Source organism: Macaca mulatta, chromosome 18, assembly GCF_049350105.2.
Source record: "Macaca mulatta isolate MMU2019108-1 chromosome 18, T2T-MMU8v2.0, whole genome shotgun sequence".
Classification (NCBI taxonomy): Eukaryota; Metazoa; Chordata; class Mammalia; order Primates; family Cercopithecidae; genus Macaca; species Macaca mulatta.
The window spans coordinates 77,198,434-77,214,787 of record NC_133423.1 but is presented as its reverse complement, the minus strand read 5'-3'; the positions used below and the strand labels follow the sequence as shown (position 1 = coordinate 77,214,787).

The window sequence follows — 16,354 nt, the reverse complement described above, 5'->3', positions numbered from 1 at the left end:
TGCTTAAATTTGTCATGCTTTCCAACTTTTTAAATGTCATATCACAGAGAAAAAATGACTATCAGTGTTTGGGAACAAAAGGGGGCTTAGAGCCTAGAGGCTGCTGGAGGCTGGAAGGACTGGTCTGGGACTCTGGTGCCCCGGGGCCCCCTGGTCACCTGAGGGTGTAGCCACATACAGGCTGGGAAGCTACCCTTAGGTAAGTCGTGACAACTTGGTTATAACCTCCTGCTGTGAATTGTCCATCTCCAGGATGTGACAGAGCACCACCCACCGTTTTAGCAGGACAGGGCTCTCAGAGAGAAGTGGGAATCAAGTCTCCTGTCTGGGTATGAGAAAATGAAACATTATGGATGCCAGAAGAAAGTATAGTTGAAGAGCAGAATCTGGTATCCAAGGAGTTTGGCAACAGTAATCACCATCTAGACTCTTGGAATCAGAGCCACATGGGAAGGGTTTGAGAGGAAGGGAGGGATCCCGATTGGTGGGCACAGCACCTGGCAGGGAGTAATTCAGGGTGAGAAGCACAGAGAAGACTGGCCAGGTGGCATCTGGGAAATGAAGCCACACATCCTAGGTTTAAGATTAAGAGGGAGAAATTGTGTCATGGGAAGGGGATGGTAAAAACAAAGTAAGAACTTAGAGTGTCCATACCAGGAAGGCACCTGAGTCTAGTCAAAGCAGAGGGCAAGGCATTTAGAAACAGGGATCAAGGTGGATGCTGAGTTAGAGGAACCAGACCCCACGAGGCTGACTAGGGCTTCTGAACATGGCATTCGTGCAGACATCAGACCTGGGCACTGCTTCAGCTGCCATTGGACTTTAAAATGGAGGACTGGGCTTAATGGATTACCTGTGGCCTCACATCAGGATAAGTCCTTGGAATACAGGGAAACTGTACCAACTGGTGGAATCAGGTACCCCTGCTGTGGAAAGCCGGAGAGAAGATTCAGTCTGAGGAGCCTCCGGGATCCCACCCGAAATGCAGGGGTCCAGCCTCAGCAGCTCAGTATTGCTACTTTGCAAACCCTAACCTCATTAAAATTCAGAGACAGAAACTTGTTCAGGATTGCTGCTCTTAGAATTAGTACAATTTACTTTTTCATTTGTCATCAGATATTCAAAATTATGCTTCCGTATTCTTAAAACAAAACTAGTATTTTAAATTGTAATCACTCTGTTTCCTTCCATCATAAAGTAGGAGGACTACTTGTTATGTGTCAAAAAATTTTTCTTTTAAAAGTTTGTCTGCAACAGTCTGGCAACTTTTTGTTTATTTAGCATATATCCTCTATTCACCTGCTTCACTGTTGTTGAGGTTGGGGCTGACATTTTTGGTAAATTATTTGGTAGAACCATAGAAAATTTCTGATACTCAACTGTCTTTGACATTTAAAAACTGCAATTTTGTGTGGGTCAAGCTAATAGCTGCTGCCGTCTCTTCCTTTCCTGCAAATGACAGATTCTTCTGTGAGTTAAGGAGGAATGGAGAAATCCTCTTCTCAATCAAAAGAGCCAGGACTCCAGCGGAGACGGTGCGGCTCAGCACTCCCCTCTCAGCCTGCAGTTTCTAAGCTTGCTTGTCTCCATCCATAATCAACCAACTGGAATTTGAATATATTACTCCCTGCCAATCAGACACTGACAGTTTACTTTGACCAACACAACTTTAAGTCATAGAAACTTCAGCTTAGGTCAAATATTTTCTGAAGAGACTATGTCAGAACCGTACTTCCCCAATATTTGGCTAAATCCAAAGCTTTCAAAAGTAGTTTTAAAGTAGTTTTATCATACGTAGGACGTCCACTTCATCTTTTTTTTTTTTTCAATGTGAATAGATTTATACAAAATCGTACGTCTCTCAAACACACACACACATGCATGCATACATGCATGCACATGCGCATCAGTAAGAGTCTGAGTTTGCAAGAAGGCAGGCAAAAGGTTGGGATGCCATCTCCTTAATGTAACTATTTCTCTGCAAAGAACCAAGTGAGCGCAGTGTTGCAACTTGGTCACAGCAGATTCTCAGAACCCACATTATGAGGTTCAAAATGTTGCAGACAAGTCACATGACTTGCCTCATAGAATCAGGAATTGTTCCATTCTAGCAATGCTCTGGGGTTCCATTTGATTTTGCCTTCCTTACTACCAGAGAGACAAAAAAGGAACTAGAAGGAAATTAGAAATAGGTGAATGACTGAGTGACCAGAGAGACTGATTTATGAATGAAGACTGAGGGAAGCAGAACATCTCTCGACATCAGCAAACACTGATGACTATGACAGCTCACTGTGGAGGGGTCTGTGGTCGCTGTCTACAGATGCCGGACAGATAAGCCTTAGGAAGAGGCAGCATTAGTGACTTGTAGCATGAACCACATAGGGGTGGTGACATGAAATTACAAAAAAAGTAATTCGTAGTTATAAGGATCATTTAAAAAACTCGAATTGGGAGTGTGTATTAGATGGATAGCAAAACTTCTGAGTCATAGTATCTTAATGAAAACTCCACTGTGTTTGAAAAAGATATTTCTCAGTCTCTCTTAGGTTAGCCTAATGCCTTTCAACTTTTGCCTACAGAAAGTTCTTCCTGAAATTTTCCTTAAATCCCATATGGTGCAGCTTAACCAGATCGCTCTTGCTCTGCTGCTGTTGGGAACGGTGCTTCATCCCAGGACTCAAGCGTATGCTGGTCTGATCTTCTCTGCCAGCAACCAGGGCAAACCAAGACTGCATTGGGTCTGTAAATGCCTGCCTCTGGGTCTCCCTGCACAAGGACTATGCTATGGCTTCCTTCATATTTTCTTTTTTGGATGGTGTTAAAAACCATGTCCCCCTTCGTCAGCCTGATTAGTGCCAATAGTTAAGTGATTTGTTTCAGGACTTCCCAAGGAAGTGCCATGAGGCCTTGGGAAAGTTGCTTATGCTGTGTGAGCCCATTGTCTTACCAGTAAAATAAATATGCTAATACCTTTTGGTATTCAGCCAAAAATATATATTCATCAGAAATAATACATGTAAAGCACCTTGTATTATAGTGGGCCTATACCATACATTCAATAGGGGTAGCTTTTTAATTCTTATTATAAATTATTCTTTTTGGTACATGTGTCTTAACTTCTTCACTGAATTCATATTCTCTAAAGTACCTAGCAGGTGGCAGATGCTTATGGATTGTCGAATCAATACCTGAATAGATTAATAAACCAATAGATCAATACCGATTATTACAAATTACAGAACATGCATGTAAAGGCGCCCTTCTTTCTGTAGCAAAGGTTGCTGATACAGGTATAGATCATGCTGGGCCAGGCTGATACCATCTTAGCCATCCTGTCCCCAGTTCCAGAGTCCATTCTAGATATTGGTACTAAAGTCCTTTTGGGGTTAGAATGCATATGGCCTTCCCCAGAAGATCCAGTCTATTTTTATTATCTTTGCTGGACTCATGATAAAGTTGTGGACCAGAACTTGTGCTCAAAAAAGAATCAACTGCCTCGATATTGATGCATTTGACTATGTGCTCCTCTAGGTGTAGCCGATGATAACACTGTGATGGCAATAACAGCTACCATTTCATGATGTGTGTGTGTGTGTGGCATGTGTTTGTGATTTCTCAGGGTCACAACAACCCTTATGAGTTGGATCTCCTTTTCTTATTTCACTGGAGAGAATCTCTGAAGCTCTGGCAGGAAGTACCTCCCCCAGGGTAATGTACGAGTGACCTGTCTTGGGTGTGTCTTCCCTGGTGTAGCTGCCTCAGTTCTAGCAGCGGCAGAGGTTTGGGGCCTCTTTGGAGACAGGGACGTGGACACAGGGATCTAACGGAGACAGCCCATCAGCCTGCAGAAGGAACCAGGTCATTGGTCCTGGCAGATCCTTCTGCCCATAGCCTGCTGTTGGGCTCTGATAACATCCAGGACTCAGGACTCAGCCTTGACTTGTGAGGGGAGATAACAGACTCAGCAGACCTGGGCTTGGGCCTCTCCTCTCTCACCTACAAGATGTCCTTTCACACCCCAGCACAAAACTTCCCAGCAAAGCTCCAGAGGATTAAGCAGAACTGCAGATAGAGTATTTCTGCATACATGAATATTAAGAAACGAAAACACAGTATTCTCTGATATCAGCAAATATACTCAGTTACCCATAGTCTTTTCTGATACAGTCAAACCAGGGAATACATATTAAGGATACAAACTGAGTTAAGTGTTATGTGACTTTTGCATTGTTCCATTAGAAATACATCTGTATGCTATTCTTAGATTTTTAAGTTTCTAAAATTGTAAATGCCGTATGTGTTGATGAATCTATCTATAATTCTTTGTTGACCAGTGTCTGTGGTTCTAGAACCTGAGATTTTCTGAAAAGGCAATACGAAAACAAACTGTTATTTCAGTGTGCTCAGGGAAAGAAGAATGTTTCTATGCAATTGTTAAATATTAGATGTAAGTCTGCTCTAATGACAATGGACCCCTGATTTATCACTATATACTGATGACTGTGCTCTCATTTTTATACAAACCAGTGCTTTTGGCTGCCCGTATTCAGACATGAACTTGAAAAAGGAGGCAACACTTCATGATCGTTTGAGAGAACAAACACAGGCAAATTTGGAATCAGACTCTTCACATTCGAAATCTAAAAACCTCTGTAGTTTGAACTTCAATGGAAAACATGAAAAGGTGAACAGTCAACCCAGGTAAGAAACTTCTTGAAAATGTGAACCAGAAAGTAAACCATGTAGAATAGTAAAAGAACAATTTTGTTAATAGTAATAGTTTCTATTTATTTCTTCAAAAGAATTATTTTTATTTCTGGATATGTTCGCTGGGCTGATAAAATTCATCTAAGCCTTGATCTTCATTTAAAAAATATTTTCTTTTGCTTCATCCTTAAATATTTGAATTTACCTTTTTCTAAATGTACATATTGTATATAAGCAGTAGAAAGTATATCTCATTTGTACCATTCCAAAAGATTTCCTTTATCTTAAAAAGTCTTTATTGTTTTGAATCGTTTCATAGATATTACCTCTTTTGGCACATGGACAAGTATCGGCATCTTCTTAGTCATATCAAGGTTTCCTCTCTTATCTGTTACTTGTCTTTGTCATCTTTAATACAAATGTACCTCAGATATGATCTCTTCTTACACAGAAGAGTTTCCATTTTGATTTATTGACAACACATCTTCCCTTTGTTCCTAAATGTAAACTTGTGATTTTAAATATCAGTTTTCATTTTTTGTGTATATATAACTATATCCTAAGGAGCTGCAAGTACAGCCCTATGTGATTTTTTTAACCTAAATGAGTAAAACAATCTAAATAACATCTTTTCTCCAAAAAGCTCCATTCTCCATGCTGGGAATTATAAATACAGAAAAGTCTAACACTAAGTAAATAACAAGACCAGACAGAGACTGAGCCAAGAAAGCCTAGACAGAGAGATGAGAAATGGGCATTTTCCTGACCCTGCTGCTGGCAAAAGCCAATCATGTTCAAGATGTTGAGCACCCTAGACCCTGACTGTGCAAGATTTGAAGGGATGACTGCTTTTCCTAAACCTCAGAGCCTTGCTCTTTGCATTCAGCAGGTGTAAAACAAAGACACACAGGCCTCTCTGTGGGTGCAGAGTTTCCACTGAAATCACTGCCAGCTGATTTGCACCTCCATCCCAGGTGGGGAGGTGCTTCTTCTCTTCCAAGGGGGCACCAGTTTATTTGGAGAATTTGGCTCATAGGGCACACTTTTCACATGGGTTTTACATCCTGGACTGTGGATATTCTTTTTATTCATACACATGTTATTTTAGAGAATTTGGGTGACATTTCATTTTTTGTTATATTTTGAATATTTTGATTTGATCTCTGTGCACATGATTGTAGATTAGTGCTTCTCTCTATTGCATGCTTTATTTCATATGGATACACACACTTCTCTATTTTTATAACTGTATCTTGCATTTTTATTATTTGTTATACACCTACTCCTCTTGTTGAAACTTCACAGGGTCTCGTTGTTCTTCACTGCTGTTTCACACCCACACTGTTTACAACTGTACGTAGTTGAGAGCTTGAATGTCTTTCCATTTCCTGATTGAGAGAGAATTTTTTCTTTTTTAAGTGTTTTCCAAGGAACAGTGTTTTTATTCCAGAATCATAGAGACCAGTACATTCATTCGCCCTTAATCTTTTTGCTATAATCTGTTGTATTTTTTTCAAATAAAAACCTAGTCAGTTTCTCTTGTAAATATTTTAGACATTCATCCTCAATGTGAAAAATCACAGAAACGAAACAGATCTTTGAACTGCCTTAAAAAAAAAGATTGCTCTCAGAGGTTAGCTAAGTTTTTCCCTCTAGCAAACACAGATATGTTGCCTCCCCTATCTTGAACTCCTCTTAGGAGTTTAGCCTTTTAAACTAATTGTTATGTGCCTTACCATTTATGAAGGGGCTTTACACTGAAATATATCAGATAGGAATAATTACTACAGATAGAAAGAAGGAGTTGAGAATGTTAGTTGATAATCAAGCAGACAAATCACAGACTGTCCTGTTCTACCGAATCCTATGTCACCTGTAATTAGCTGTGGGGGCAGGAGGTGTATGATACACATCATGAATCCTCAAGCCTATTTTTGCTTTTACATCTCAAGACCAAAGCCATCCTTGCATTCCAATATCTGTCCACTTTTTTTCCTAACCAATCATCCTAATAATGTTTGGATAAATCGTATTAGCAGTCATTCCCCTTTTGAGTTTACCCTCATCTCCATCACATCCTGTTCATAATCTTAAATTCCAGGTCGAGGGGAAAAAAAGAACAAAGGAATCAACAAGGAATGATATGTAGGTTAGTTATACACAGATAAAACATATTTTAACTCTCTCCACAGCTTACTTGTAGTACTTTCCCAAGGCTGCCTTTTCTCTAACCCAAATCTTTGCTCTTGAAATCACCAGCTATCAGATACAGGTGATGGAGAATATTTAAATTCTATCTCTCCTCTTCCGCATGTTGAGAAGAAATAACTTTTACTTGGCTCCTGTCCAAAAATAGGGGTGGGGGGTTAAATTGGTGAAAATCAGAGCTGTAATTTCCACTGGCCTCCAGTCAAGCCATCCGCCATTGAGCTCTGGACAGGCCTTCTGTAACTTTTTATACAAGCAACATTTGTCACATTAGATTATCCAGAGTTCCAGCCTGGGCAATATCATGAAACCCCATCTCTGCGAAAAATACAACAACAACAACAAAATAGCTGGGTGTGGTGGCATGTGCCTGTAGTTCCAGCTACTCAGGGGGCTGAGGTGGGAGGATCACTTGACCCTGGGAAGCAGAGGCTGCGGTGAGCTAAGATCACACCATTGCATTCTAGCTTAGGTGACAGAGTGAGACCCTGTCAAAAATCAAACAAAAAAACCAGAAAGAGATATATGTGTGTGTGTATATATATATAAAATATATATACACATATATTTATATATATCCAGACTTCTTGTAATTCAAGTGAAAAATATAAAATTAACTTTGATAAACTTCCAAATTCAGTTAGATATTACCCAACAATTTAGATAATTTTTTATTTTCCTTAACTGCAACCCAATTTTTTGATTATTTTTAGAAAATATGTTTGCTCTTATATTAATCTTTGTATCAAGGTTATAGTTAGTAAATATATGGCTCCATTGCATGATTTAGTGGCAGAAATAGTCTATTTATGTTCACAATTTTTTAGTAGAGAGTCATGTTTTAATTTTGAGAGATTTATGTATGTACTGCTAGAGGTTTGCAAGAGTTATCTCCATAACAGTAAGATATAGATGTTATATTAACTGTAAAGAGTCATACTCACAATATCACAGTAAGTCACCGTTACTGAAAACCTGTATATATTCCTTTTTTATTTGTGCTAATAGAGTGAGTAGTATTATATTAATGGTGCATTAAATGGAGGTGAGTAGCTTACCCTTGAGTTTCTTTCATTTGGGTATATATAGTAGAGGAGAAAATACCTTAATTCATTTAACCATTTATAGTTTGCACATACATAACCTTTGGAGCTTCCCATAATTTTGTAATTTAGGCAAAGCAGACATTATTCTCGTCATAATATTGCCATTTATAGATGAGGAAATAGTAAGCTGGTAAGCTTGTCTGGGACTGAAACATAGGTCTTCTGATTAAATACAACATATTAACAGTAAATTAATAATCATATCACCAGAAATATCAATGATAGTAAGTATCTACTTTTAATAGCACATACTTACTTGGGGCTGTGAAGTGGTACACTAAACAATTTATGTACATCATAGTATTAATTTTATTTCATCCTCCCAACAAGCCTGTATGTGGTAAGTTTTCTTATTCAGATTTTATAACATGGGCACCTAGAAGTTCAGAGAGGTTAGGCAGTGTCTGAGGTCATACAGATGATAAGTAGAAAAAAATCCCACGTGCAATTCAACTACATTAGACTAGTGAATGAATGACAGCTTAAGGCTTTGAAAAAGCCCAGCTAGGTTCATATTTAGTCTACTTTCTACTGATGTCTAGGATTCTCAGAGTCACCTTGTGATGCATCTATTTCTTATTTTGTGAAAATAGAACCTGCACGTTCTGCACATATACTCCAGAACTTAAAGCATAATAATAATAATAAAATGAAAATAGAACTACTGAAGGGAAGAATCTTACCATGTTTTCCCCAAACTGATGTTTCTTATTTATACTATATATAATACAAAATGTCCATCTTGAGCACATTTTATTATGATATACTAAAGGCTTCTACCTGCCTGCAATAAGAGAATAAAATGAATCGTTAAAACATTTTCATCATAAAGAAAATTACTTTGGAATGCACCTCCCCTCAACTCCCCATATTGCCTATTAGCTGGTTTCCCCAGGCCTGAGGGGGACACTTTTTCCAGGCATTTTTTTACCTTCCTAAGTGTTCTTTAATAACTTCCTTTGCCTCCCAGAAGCATTGTTTAATATATTCTAATTCACACAATTGATAGCACCACCGTTTGTTAAAATACCTGTCATATTCTATCATTGCTATTAAGAAAATCTAAGAAAATGCCTTACAAAGCTCATTTTGTTTTTCCCGATGCCGGCCATATTATAAATTTCATGCACTTTTTGAAGGGTAATATTGGTAATGAAAATGCCTGGGAAAAGTTGTGGTAATCAGAAAAGATGGCATGTAGTGGAATAGTTCCTTAATGATCTTGATGATGAACTGCACTGCCATGAGCCAGCTAGTTTATTTCCACTAGGCAAATTAGCTGCAACATAAGTACCTTCTATGATGCCCACCCTCAGAATTATAACAATGTTAGTTGGTTGTCCCACACATTCACCTTCCAAGTGAGTAAATAGGTTCTTTAATCCACCAGACTCTCTCGCTTCTTACCTTCACTTTCTCACTCTTCACTCTCACTTTCTCTCAATTCTCTGCTTTGGGAGGTGGAGTCTACTTAGTGGCCCCACTCACTCCCCATCATCGCCTGCAGTGTCGTTTTCATTCCTGCACTTGTGCCTTTTGTTTCCTTTCTTGGTACCTCATTTACTCCTGCCTGTATCTCCTCCTTTTCCCACGGCTCACTTTTCTCTTGGAGTTCTGTGGCAGTTCCAACCTGTAAGAGCTTCTTGAAGTTGGAGATTGTGTTTTATGTGTCTCTCTATTTCTAACACTTAGTGTCATACCTGACACATACTAGGCACTCAACAATTTAAATGGATTTTGAGCAACCTACTAGGTGCCAAGGATGGTGGCTGGCCCTGAGAGGCTGAGTCTCTAAGAGCCAGTCCCATCCTTGCTCTCAGCATTCCTCTGTCCTTGTGGTCCACACCAGACACCAGCAGCTTGTTTGTGTGTCCGCATGTACCTTTTTAATACTTTGTTTTGTGTATGCCGTATCTTCTCAAAAAGACTATAGGCTGCTAAAGAGAAGAACCAATTTACCCTTTTGCTTTTCCTTCTTTATGGTTCACATTATAGGTCTTTAGCGTACCGAAGTTGATTGATTTCATTATATACATTTGTTTTTCTCTTAGAGTCTCAATTCCTTCACCTGTAAAATGGTCATAAATGTGAGGCTGACATAAGATTTTGAATATAGGAATATAGATGTAGGTAGATAGAAACATTGCTATAGGTATATATATATGAATGGGCTTGGCACAGAGAAGAGACTATTGAAATTATAGTTCCATATCTTTTCTCCATTTTTATGAAAACCATTGATTTTAAAGTCTTGCAGTTGGGACCAGTTCTAGCGGTGTGTGTATCACACATCTCAACACCAACCATAGGAATTTAGACCTTTATTTATTTGGTCTAAGATAATACTCAGTGTCTATAACTAAATTAAGCCCCTTAATCAAGAAAGAGTGATCAAAACACCATTACAAGCCAGAGTTCTTCTTGCCCTATAGGGGGTTTTGGCTGGACAGGCAACCCCAAGGCCTTTCAGAGAAGCCCCCTCCAGTTCCCCACCTCCAATCAGACTCTGAGGAACCACTAGCCAGGCGTGATAACCTAGGAGCTCTACAGTGGGAAAGGAGGACTCAAGAAATTAATTCAACTTCTGTAACGTGGAAACAAGAACACCAATGCCAAAGAATTTTGCTATTTCATCAGCACTGTTGATGGTGGCCCCTTCAAGCCCTCTGACTCCCAACTCATCGCTCTCCTCACTGTTCCATACCACCACCTGCCCCAGAATTAAGATGCAGTCAGAATGGAATTCGGTTTTGGTCTATAGTTAGCTGACTAACACTTACCTTGTTGAATTCAGCACCGTGACCATAGCCAGTTCCTGAAATTAGACATATTCATTCTTTCAAATTTATCTGTTGAATAAATATTTAGAAAATACTGTTCCAAACTCTAGTAATAGAGCAGGGAACAAAATAGACAAAAATTCTTGTTCTTATCAAGCTTTTCCTTGGTGATAAGAAAATCACCCAAACAAGTAAGTGGCAGGACAAGGATCTGAACTTAGGTGGGATGATTCCTGTCTGTGCAGACTTGGCAGTGGGCATGCTGATTCGCTCATGGTATTAATATTCATTCACTCCACAAATATGTGTGGAGCTGCTGCTGTTGCCAAGTGGTGTGTTAGGTTAAACAGTTCCATCTTTGCGTGGAGCCGATTTTCAGGTAGGGGAGATGGAAGGGGAAGAAAGAAAGCAAACCATAAATGAAGAGAAAATCACAGATGGTTGACAGGTGCCGTAGGGAAGTAACGTGCAGTTGAAAGGGTGATACTCAAAATGATTTCAGTAATCACCTATCATAAAGGGCCCAGCCACTAAGGGAAAAAAGGTTCTGTTGAATATTGTGCATATTGAAAATGAAATGAGTTGTGCCCAGATCAGCTCAGGAGCATGGCGAGGGTCTGGGATGAGATGGAAGGGCCCAGCCCTTGCCAGGCTCCACCTGCCTCACTTTGTGGGTGCCTCACTAAAGTCTCTAGAGTCTTATATTTCTTAAATGAATGTACAGTTATGTTGAAACATTATGAAATAACCCATGGATGCCTTGCCATGTCTTCAAAATATTTTTCCAAGCTGATTCTCATAAAGAATTGTAAAATTTATTCTAAATCTCTGAATTTCTGGAATCCTGCCTTGGCTCAGGCTCTCAGTGACTAAATGCCACAGAACAGTGTGTCCTACAATGTCCACAGTTCCTTGCATAGAGGAAATATTAGTGTTTCCACACCCCAGAAAAATAAAACCTTGCTGCTTGAGCACCAGCGAGCATTTTATCATCTATATACTTAACCTGGCTTTAAAATAATTATTTCTCACTCATTGTAAAGAGTAAAGGTGGGACTTTAACATGATCTTTTTTCTCATTATCACAGCAGTACTTATGGGAAAAGAGACAGTTGAGTAGAAAGAAAAAAATAAAAATTAAAAACATTAATAATATCCACACCTTTTTCTACCAAGCAGCATAACATATAGATGTTTGGAAAAATATAAGAAAATGTCCACCTTAATAATTCCAGTAATGTAGAAGTTTTAAGAAATTAAGAATTTCTCATTCTCCACTCCTAACTCTGATGCTGCATGCTTAGGCCACTAGGGTTAACAGATTGCCACCTGCTGTCTGTATCCTTTTGATGTTCATGTATGCACATGTGTATGTATCTACATCTGCATGTATTGGTCCATTTCCATATTGTTATAAAAAACTGCCTGAGACTGGATACTGTATAAAGGAAAGAGGTTTAATTGACTCACAGTTCAGCATGGCTAGAGAGGCCTCAGGAAACTTACAATCATGGTGGAAGGTGAAGGGGAAGCAAGGCACCTTCTTCACAGAGTGGCAGGAAGAAGAATAACACAGGAGGAACTACAAAACACTAATAAGACCATCAGATCTTATGAGTACTCACTACCATAAGAACAGCATGAGGAAACTGCCCCCATGGTTTAGATATTACCTGCACCTGGTCTCTCCCTTGACACATGGGGATTATAAGGATTACGATTCAAGATGAGATTTGGATGGGAACGCAAAGCCTAACCATATCAACGTACATTCACTCTTTTAAAATAATTTATATTAACATTTTGTTAATCTGCAATGTGTTTTATTTCATTTAACAATATGTCATGGGTAAATTGTCACATCAACACAAACAGACCCAATGCGTTAGTTTTAACAACTGCATTGTATTCCATAGTGTAGGCATACCGTAACTCATTCAACCATTCCCTTAAGGACCATGGTTTCCAGTGTTTCTCCTCTTGTAAATAATGCTGCAGTAAACATTTTCATATGAATATTACGGATCTTATTATTTGCTGATGCTTTTTACTGCTATATTTTAGAAGGGTTCATTACTTTTTATTTACAAACTAAACATATCGTATGAATCCTTAGATTGATAGAATCTCACAGGTCCTTGGTCCATTTTGCCTGACTGAGAATAAATAAATTCGCATATTCAAACTTACACACATGCATGGGAACATGGAAAGCTTGTGCAGGCCCCATAATTTGTCCCAGCTCCATGTCTTAACTCATTGCACACCACACCCCATCGCTAATTCTCCTTATCCCCACTCGCCCTACTTCTGCAGTGGCCCTCTCTGTGTTTCCTACAATAAAATTTGTTTTGAGGCCAAGTTCAAACTCATCTCCTGAAGGCTTTTTCTACTATCTTCCACCTTGTATGCAGAAAATGTCCTCCTGTTGTATGATCCAATAGCACATTCTCTGTCTCTCTGATGTAGCCCTTTCTCAGTCTGCTCTGTGCAGAATCTGCCCTTGCACAAGTCTACAACCCCTAATAAGTCATGAGTCTTTTGGTGGCAGAAATCATCTCGGCAGAATGCAACAGCTGCAGGCAGGAAAATTTCAGAGAAATGTTGATTGAGTTTGGAGAATTTGCCTAAAAATAGAAGAGTCAGAGACCAGTGTCTGCCTTTTAAGCCTTAAGTTATAACTAAACACAGTTATTGTGGCAGTTTGGGGAGCAGCTTCCCAGATAAGACAATCGCATGCTGTGTGTGTGTTTTTGAACTTATGGACCTTTTAAAAATATTTTTAACTTCTAGAACAGGGGTCAGTGAGCTTTTTTTTTCTAAAGAGCCAGATGGTAAATATTTTAGGTGTGGCCAGCTATAAAGGTCTCTGCTACAACTACTCAGTTTAGCCCTCGTAGTGAAAGCAGCCCTAGAAGTAAGTAGAGAAGCGAGCGTGGCTGTGTTCTAGTGAAACTTTGTTTACAAAAAAAAGCAATGGGCAGGATTTGACTTATGGGGCATGGTTTACTAACTCTTGTTCTAGAAGGTGTCTAGGTACAGTTAGACTAACCTGAATTAAGTTCAAATCCTAGTTCTTCTACTTATTATGTGACTTTGAGCAAGCTTCTTAACCTGTCTTTTTGAACACATAAATAGAGGATTAATATTTCCTCCTTCATGTTAGGCATCTGTTTCAGGGCCTACCACTTAATGGGCACAGTATTGTCTTGTTAAGAGGAATGGAAGCCTAGTAATAGGGTAAGAGAAGATGCAGGCCCTTTCTTCCAACCGGAAGTAGAAAATCCTAAGGAAAGAGCACGTTGAAAAACAATGGATAGCAAAGACTCTTGGGTAACAGTGACAGCTTTTGCCTTTAGGTCATATGCACCTCTTTATGTAATAAATCAGGTATAAACAGATACACACAGGTCTCTTGACACTTGCAACAGCAACAGCAATGCTATTAATAAAATATATTGAAGATTGTTTAGGATGCCCGGAGCTATTATGACTATATAAAAGCTATGGGCCAGGCTTCAGGAGGAATAATTGGTGCAACAGTAGTACATCCCTGGAGATTTAGACAGAGATTGAGACTATTTTAGCCAAAACATAAACGAAATATTAATCTTTGGCTCATGACCGGCCTACTCATTTTCAGACACATCTACTGTCTATATGCAGTGGATTCTTTTGAGATGCAGACTCCTCTGTGACTTTTCCCACTGCCCACAAGATGAAGTCCACATCCTCGCGAGAACCCATGCAAGGCCCTCCATGGCTGCTTTCAGCTTGTTCTGTCAAGCTACCTTTCGTTGCATGGTGCTTCAGCCAAATAAGTCGATTAGCTTATTCGGGTTCTCAGAACACTTCCCCATCCCATGTTACTTCTGCTCGTTCTGTTCCACCCTAATTCTCAAGACCTTTAGAAACCCATCAGTTACCCCCATCTTCATTCTCTAAGACCCCACTGGCCCAGCAACAGTCAAGTCTCTGCCTGTGACTTCCCTTTATCCATGCCTTCCATAAATAACCAGTAAACTGTACGTTATTGGAAGGTGATGTGTAAAGCAGGAGGAAACCTGGGTTTGGAGTCCAAAGACTTGAGATTGGACTTCATTTTGGCTCCATTAAGACCTGATTTGGGCTCCATTATCGACCTACTTTGTGCCCAAGATGGGGCAGGTTGTTGAATGTCTCTGAGACCAGTCTTTCAATTTATAAAACAAGAATACTATCCCAACCTAGTTTTTGTGAGAACGAAATGGGAAATGAAAAGACTAGGAGTCCTTAGTAGGTGCCTACCTCCTGGGAGTTCCCAGGAAATGCTAACTGGATCTGAACTGCTCACAGGGTTTGGCCTGGCGTATCTCCCTACTGATGTGATCATTTGAAAGCAAGACTGTACTGAAATATACCCAGGACCAATTGAAGAACTTCACATTAGAAAAAAAAAAAAAAAACCCAAAAAATTTATTTGATTTGTTTTAAAATGTTCTTTAAAATACCCATCAAAGTTTTATATGTGGCAGACTGGCTTCTGTTTTTTAACTTTGTGAGATAGAAGCAAGATCTTGATTAGCATATATTGCAGAAGGGTGCTTTAAGATGGCTTGAAAATCAACCTGAAGATTCATAAAATTTGTAAAATTGAGGGGGAAATACCTAAAGATTTGCCAAAAATCATGTAAGCAGAGCTGAAATTGTTCTTTCCCCTGCCCCAAATTATTCTTTGCAAAATGGCTGCACTGCACTACTTAGCACGCGTGCTGTGCTTCCCAGCATCCTGTTTGACCCGTGCACTCTACCAGACACTCACTGCTTACATTTAAGCCACCTTTCTATAGTTTATATTCTCTCCTACAAGAATGCAAATATCAAAGCATGATATAGGCAAAAAAAGAATGTAAACAAATCCCGATGATACATATGTTGAATATAATTAAAATTATACATATTGAATTTATGAGAATATTACACACATTTTTATGCATGTCCATGATGCATAAGCGTTTTTACACTGGTTTTTAACATACTATTTCACTAGTTGCTCTGAACAACCCAGTGAGGCAGGTACTGTGTCCATTTAACAGATTGGAAGCTAAGATTGAGCATTTAAATGTTCACTCTGGATCACAAACCTGGGGGCTGTATCCTAGGTGTGAACTCAGGTTGTCGCACACTGAATGTGCTGTCTCTGCATTGCCCCCCAGGTGATTAAGTACATATGTTTAGTATGCTCCACAGTAGCCTTGTAGGACCTATGGTAAAGTCCAAAGTTGGGACTTCAGCAGAAATTTTCTCAGTTTCTTGTCTTTTTGATAAAAAGCCTTGATGAGTAAGAGATATCTAACTGATAGAACCTTTCTGCCATGATATACTTGTGTAAACTTACAAATAAACATAGATACAATTATCTCCAATTCTGTAAGTCATTTAGGTTTCTACGTAGGGTTTTGGTAACTGAATCAGTTTCCTCATCTAACACAGAAATTAAAACAGTACTTCCATGACCAACTCAAATGCTTGTCAGTGAAAATGAAATGAGAGACTTTCTGTTCAGATACA

General features: G+C 39.2%; 1 protein-coding gene across 17 annotated transcripts in view; it reads left to right on the top strand.

Annotated features, from left to right (window-relative positions):
- The window catches only part of L3MBTL4 (L3MBTL histone methyl-lysine binding protein 4), a 449,613-nt gene that overhangs the window by 310,294 nt on the left and 122,965 nt on the right, over nt 1-16,354 (top strand). For all 17 annotated transcript variants that reach the window (XR_003724606.2, XR_013408124.1, XR_013408125.1 and 14 more), the window contains one exon: nt 4,531-4,704. Coding sequence is in view for 13 of the 17 variants with exons in the window: in XM_015121580.3 (XP_014977066.3) it covers nt 4,531-4,704 (174 nt within the window). In the remaining 4 variants the exon portion in view is untranslated. The remainder of the gene's footprint in view (nt 1-4,530; nt 4,705-16,354) is intronic.